The sequence below is a fragment of the Stegastes partitus genome, unplaced genomic scaffold, assembly GCF_000690725.1.
Source record: "Stegastes partitus isolate 25-593 unplaced genomic scaffold, Stegastes_partitus-1.0.2 Scaffold1285, whole genome shotgun sequence".
NCBI lineage: Eukaryota > Metazoa > Chordata > Actinopteri > Pomacentridae > Stegastes > Stegastes partitus.
The window spans coordinates 11100-18277 of NW_007579016.1; the positions used below are offsets into that span (position 1 = coordinate 11100).

The 7178-nt window shown below is 38.8% G+C and overlaps 1 protein-coding gene across 1 annotated transcript in view; it reads right to left on the reverse strand.

Annotated features, from left to right (window-relative positions):
- LOC103369420 (synaptic vesicle glycoprotein 2B-like) overlaps positions 1–6653 on the reverse strand; it is a gene marked incomplete at its 3' end in the record, with an annotated part of 16365 nt that extends 9712 nt beyond the window's left edge. The window contains exons 1-2 of the mRNA XM_008298133.1: positions 6418–6653; positions 1145–1371 (exon numbers count right to left, since the gene is read on the reverse strand). Coding sequence (XP_008296355.1) covers positions 1145–1371; positions 6418–6653 — 463 coding nt within the window. The remainder of the gene's footprint in view (positions 1–1144; positions 1372–6417) is intronic.
- Positions 6654–7178: the final 525 nt, after the last annotated feature.

Sequence of the window (7178 nt, forward strand, 5' to 3'; positions counted from 1 at the left end):
ATTTCTGTATCACTACGTCTGGGTTTAGGCATTGGAACAACACTGCCACCATCAGATCGAACTGTAAATCATAACATTATCAACCACCAGCAGGAAAAAACTACACGTCTGCACATTTTTTTAAAATTGTGACTGCAGGACTTTGTTAAAGACAAACAGTATAAAGAATATCAGGGAGTAAATGACTGAATAAACAGGATGTATTACAGACTTGTGCAGATCATTTCACTTTCACTGCATAAATTAAACCTTAATAACCTCTAAATGTACCTGACATGACAAAGTACCTGGTTTCCCCTTTATTTTAGCCGTAAAGGAAATGCAGCTAAAAATGATCAAGTTATGTCCCTGACCTAAATAAAAGAAAGTAATAAAAATGTGACTTTGTTGCCATGACAACAGTTTTCAGCAGTTATTTTTAATCACAGGACTAATCCTATTGTTATGCCGTGTTGTCTCTCTGTTAAGATTCACATTTAACTCAAATCATTTAATTTTTGCACATTTTAAAGTGCCAATAAAAGCACATGCAGGCTATGAAAAAAAAAAAGATTGATAAACTGCATTAATAGAGTATTGCCTCTAAAACAACAAATAGAACATCACAAAATCACACAACAGTACCAGGAATTTTAAACTAAAGCAACCGAATCCCACATCATCGCCAGCACAAAAAAATAAAACTCAACTGCTAGTAAAGGTTTGGTAAAAAAATAAAAAAATAAATGAATGAACAAACAAACAAACAAATAAATAAACAAATACTCTGCTGCTCTGAGTTAGTTCCAGTCATTTAAACTTCAACATTTGGTCAGAGTTTATGAGCCTTAAACTACTGGTTTATCTGGTGAATGTCAAACACACAGGGCCTGGATCAAAGGATCAAGTCCAGCTTAAAGTATTGATCTGATGGACTGAATGATCACTCAGCGACTGAAGAACACATTAAGATGATGTCTTCAATGCACATTTAAACTCTGGGAAACACAATACAGCACGTGTTTCTCTGTGGAAACAAAACTGAGATCGACCAGAGAGAATCACTGCAGGATGAATGTTTCTCTTCAGACATGTTTCAGCACAGAAACACTTCTGACAAAGAAAAACTACACTGTAAGCACCGATAAATCCGTAAAGCCCTTACCCAGCATTCCTTTCTCCGCGTTGGACAGGCACAGATCCTTTTCTGCGGACGGCAAAACGAACGCGACCACAAAACACTCGACGCCGTCGGCCATCAGAGCGAGACCGAGCACGATGAAGAGCGTCCACTGGAACCTCCCGTGACCACAGTCCTCCATGATGTCCTCGTACTGCTCGGATAACTCCTGCAGCTCAGAGGCAGCGCTGCCGGTTGTTCGAGATTTAGTCCTGAGACAGAGGACGAAGAGAGGCAATAAGAAGAAGAACAGAAGAAAAATAGAAAAAGAAGAATAGAAGAAGAAGAGGAATGGAAAGAGATGAATAGAAAAAGAAGGTTATTTGTCTAGAAAATAAAGCTACAAAGTGCTTTACATTAAAACAAATGTCAAAAAGTAAAAACAAATCAAACAAATCATTGGTTCGCCACAAACACACGTCTCTGAATTGTATAACCGGACCACTCTCACTCCCTACATCACTCCTTCCAGCTACTTCCATCAGGCAGACGTTACAAAGTCCCGCTGGCCCGCAAAAACATCTATAAAAAATCCTTTATTCCCACTGCAATAACCACCCTGAACAAAATGAAATAAGACACTGAACAGTACATTTTATCGGCTGCTATTTGTTTTTAACAATTCTTTTGGACGTCTGTGCTTTGTGAGCTTGTGTCTTAAGTGTGTTTTTATATGTGTTGTATTTTGATTCTTGGAGCCTCGTCAAAGGAGAATTTCTGTCACTATTTGGAACAGACAAAGTTTATCTATCTATCTATCTATCTATCTGTCTGTCTGTCTGTCTGTCTGTCTGTCTGTCTGTCTGTCTGTCTATCTATCTATCTGTCTGTCTGTCTGTCTGTCTGTCTGTCTGTCTGTCTGTCTGTCTATCTATCTATCTATCTATCTATCTATCTATCTATCTATCTATCTATCTATCTATCTATCTATCTATCTATCTATCTATCTATCTATCTATCTGTCTGTCTGTCTGTCTATCTATCTATCTATCTATCTATCTATCTATCTATCTATCTATCTATCTAGTGCCATCCAGTAAAAATGACTGGCGTTACGTAAGCTAACATTACAGGTAAAACTCTGTAGTGTTCTTTAGGTGTGCATATATTAGAGATTAAACCCTACAAAAATTTAAATGTAAAGAGAAAAACTATATTTGTTAACACTTTCACTGAACGTCTCCAGTCCTGCTGCTTGTCACGTTAGAATATTTCCAGCCCTTGTGGTGGTCTTGATGTTTCGGCTCATCCGTTTAAATGTTCCTTCGACGCTGACAGAAGAAGATCTGAGAGTCCGTCGTTCTTTATTCTGAGTGAAGATGAAAACTAAACCGGAACAAAGGCAGACCCGAGACCTCATTCATCAACCACACGTGATGAATAAATAAACTCTCTGGGGTTTGTCTTCGTAGTCTGAGACGGAGGTACAGCTTCGATGCAAATTATTCAGCCCTGTCGAGTGCATGAGGATATAAATATTACACGGTTCTAGATTATTTATATATTTATATACATCGCATTTGCATGAGGCGATGTGTAATGAAATCTGTTTTGTCACCCATGTCACGATCATTACCTCCCATCTTAGTACTGCAGTTTTTAATCACTTCCTAGCAACAGAAAAAAAAAGGACAATTTAGCGTTTTATTGCTTTTCAGCTTTGAATCATGCACAATTTAAATTAGCTGTTTTTGACAAGAATGTACAAAAAATACATTCTGAAATGTCAAGTGATGATATAAAATAATGTCAATTAGTTAAAATTGAAACTGTAAAATAACTGCGGAAGTATTCACCCCCTTTAAAGTGACTCAGTGCTGCCAAAAGTCTTTTTATGTCCGTCTGGCTGCACCTCAGTATGGTGGGGAATAAAAAGCTCCGGCTTGTTTGTGCTTTTTTAACCCAATCGCAGCCTAAGAACAGGAAGCTGTAACTGTGTCTCTGCATAACAGTAACGGGGGAATCTTCTTTTAGTGGAGCAAGTTCAAGACGAAAACTTCATCGATACCAAACCGATTAAATCGTCTCTCAACTTGGTGATGAGACTTTTACAGATAAAAGACTCAAGCGAGCGGCTGCCATGTGGAGCTCAGCACCAAGCCTCCGCTGACAGTTCAATAAAGGTTATTCAAACCAGACAGCTGGGTCCTCAGTGTTTACAGAAGAACAGACTCTGAAGCTGGAACTGCTCTGCTGGCTTTAATGCTTCATTTCAGTTCATTATGAACGCGCTGCACTTTTTAATGGATTTCTTTTATGCTGACAGTAAACAGCCACAGAGTCTTTTCTTTCTGACATGAGGCAGCATTTTAACTGTTACATTAAGAATCATGTCCATTCAGGTGCATTTTAATGTTTTCATCTTTTGTAAACAAACGGAGGGAGGAAAAAAAAAGTGCTTTTTTTTGTTTTCTCTGCTTTAAAGAATACATGTCGAGCCATGAATGTACAGTTGCATAAATGCCTCGCTAAAATCCTTCCTAGTAAAGAAAGCAGCTCTGTGTTTAGTTCAACTTCCTAATAACCACAACAGATTCACGGTTTTACACGAGTCGAGTTATTTGTTCAGGTGTGACAACGCAATCAACAGATGGAATAAAAAGCTAACTAAATATTTCAGTGCCGCCTACACGTGTCGCCTGTATCCCGTTCAGAAAGCTAAAATGTTCTGTCGCCTCAAACTGTGATTTACTGCAGCCCAAGAAGAATTAACCAAATTATTTGTTTGGCACCATTTGCTGTAAAACAAGAATAATTAGCAAAGTTTTCTTTAACTTGATCACTGAAAGCTGCTCATTCATTTTCCTTGATTAACCAAACTGATTAATAACTGCAGCTGTACCATTAAATAAAACGCTGTGTATGCGTATCAATATCATTTGGTATAAATCTTATCGACTAAAATAAAAGAATGAAATGAGACTTTTTTACTAACGGATGGTTGTAAATGAAGATGGACGATCTGACAGCTGCCTAAAAATATATTAAAGGACAGCTGAAACACTTACATTTCAGTTTCATCATATTTAATTTTTCAGGTTATGATCATGTACAATATTATTGTATTATCTTAGAATCAGTGCCAGTATTACTTCCTACGTTTCTATTCTAGTCTTATTTTAGCTCATCTCTTTGTATTTTCAGTATCATAATCTTATTGTTTTTCTACAGGGTACTGCCTTTATTTATATTGTTGTGTAATTCTGTTTTGCTTCAGGATTATTAAACTTATTATTACATTACCAGTGATTAATCTGTTAGTAAGTAGAGAAAAACAATCAGCAGCAGCGTTTAATAATCCAGTAACATTAAGCTGTTTTCCACTGCAGGAAGTTGCTGCTGTTCTAGGGGCGGCAGAACTTATGTACATGTTCCGACTGCAGGAACCGTCCCTGCAGAACCTCTTTCAGGGACGTTTTTAGGGATATTAAAAGTCCCAACTCCAGGGAACAGACCTGAAAAACTGCTGTGCTGATTCAACGCTGATTAATTAAACTCGGAGAAGACAATGAGCGCTATTTTTTCTGCCCTGTAGCAGTCTTGTTCTCTCTAACGTCGCCATCAAGTTATCATAACAAACCTTTAGTGTTCTGTTTCCTGAGCGTTCATAGAACTGGAGTTAGCCCCGAGTTCCTGCAGTGCAAAGACACCTATTGATGGATTTTAGGTTCTCAAATGTAAGAACTTCCTGATTGTTCCTATTTTACGTCACAGGAAGATGAAGATTTCTGCATGTTGGACAAACAAACCGAGCCATCTGATGAACTGTGAGTTTTCACAGTTTGAAATTGCATAATGTTCGCTGCAGTCGAAACACGTACAAAAGTTCAAACCGTCCCAAAACAGCCGCAAGTTCCTGCACTGGAACAGCTCAGTATTACTCAATTACTAAAAGCTGCTGAGGAATCTGACTAACAGATTAATCACTGCTGCTCTAATGTTGAGTAAAAAGGCTTCGCATGGCTGTGAGTATAAATTAGTATATCTTTCATCTCTAAATGGAATATAATAAAGTAATAAAAACCACAGACTAGAGGTAAAGATGGACAACATGACAACTCCATCTACCGATTACTAAGTTTCATTTGATTCTTTTATTATAGAATAAGAAAACATATATACTAAACCATAATAACACACGTGTAAGGTGTTTAATTTAATATTAGAGCTGCAGTTATTAATCAAATTGGACAACCAGGGAAAAAAAATGAATCAGCAGCTGTGTGTGGTCAAGTAATATGGATGGATTTTGGGTTCTCAAATTTGCTAATCGTTCCTGTTTTACAGCTCATGGTGAAAAACACGTCATTTGATAAATTCTTTCTGGGACACAGGCCTTGTGTAGTCAGCACAGAAATCTGGGCCCCGTACATATTCAATTAACCTTTTAATCCATCTGTTACTCACAAATGCATTCTTACAGCTGAAGAAATAACTCATCTAGTTTAAAGTCATGAATCTAAAGTGGGGATGAGAAAGTGCAGAATCTGACATCTCAGCATATATTTTAGCCGCTTTTCTCAACACAGTGTCATTACACTTTGTGAAACTTCACTGTGACATTTTACTAAAATATTCCTGTCACGGTGTTTTCATTAAAACTGTGAGCACTCGAGCAAAAGGTGGAAACCATCTCCACTGAGCAATGAATACCAAGTGACTGTACTTCTGAATGAAAGCACAATATAATACTTTTCTGCATAGAATTAAAGTGAATTAGTCTCCAACCATCACTGGCTCCAGTATTAAAACTGAAAATTCAGGACTGTGGTTTGCTCTCGCTCTCAAACTGACTGGTTTTAATACAGGAGTTATGTTAAATAGTAACTCTGATTCATTCAGCTGACACCTCTGTGAGCTCAGCATGTCTGAACCTCACTTATAGGAGCAGATGGAGATGATTAAACTGCAGCTGATTTGCTCTGTGGCTGTTTAACTAAACACAACGCTGCCTCATTTATCAGCGACATCACTAGAAGATGAGCCACCCATGTGGACTGGAGGTGTACACAAAATTCATGGTTCAACACAAAAACAATGCATCATGTTTTTGTTTTGTTTTTTTACTTGTGTGTGTTACTGAGGGAAGGTGTGATCTAAAATATGTAGTATTACTGTACAGTGACTGACTGTATGGAGTGTTCCCCTTTGGTAGGACCAAGAGTAGGGGAGGTGAAGTTGGTGTCTGAGAAACTTGGGGCCTCAACAGGACTGAAACCAGCATCGTTCCTGCTACAACAACATGAAACACGACTCACCGTGCAGCTCTCTGTGCAGCTTTCACCTCGTCCGGATGAGGGATCCCCTGATATTCTCCTTCGTACATCTGATCCTCTTCATCGTGTCCTTCGGTCACGTCGCTCGCCGCGTCCTCTTCCTGAGGAGGGTAGTCCGCCTGGTATCCGTATCCATCATGGCCGCCGCCTTCTCCGTACGTCCCATAGCTGTCACCGCCTCCTTGGTGGTACACGTTGTTCTGGTAGGGGTCGGCCATCTTGGCTCACCAGCGCTAATAGCTAATATATTACAGTGACTAAAAGGCTTTGTTTGGCGTTACAGCTCAGAAACAAAGTGAGACAAAAGTGCAGGCTGAGCTTTTAATTAAGCACCACGAGTTAATTAGCCTAAAAAAAATGCTGCCGTCAGAGTCATTAGTTACAGTGACTGTGCTCCTCTTACTCGTTTTTAATTAAGCTAATAATGGATCTAGCGTCACACATTCAGTCACTTGGGTTTGTAGTGCAGCTCCTTCACTGATGATCTGCCTGATTGGATGAAACTCTCTTGTGTACTAAAGTGTTTCTGTCTCAGTTGTTGCTTTCAGTTGTTGTGCTGATGTTTGTGATAACTTCAAAGTCCTGGAGGAGCTTCAGTGTTCACCTCTGAAAACAGAAAAACTCTGGTTAGTTTACTCTCTCTGCATTACTTTTGTGTACACACTTACAGCACTGCAGACAGGGGGAGGAAAAAAGGGTATGCAGAAGGACAACCACATTAAAAAGTTTCAAACCGACCGACT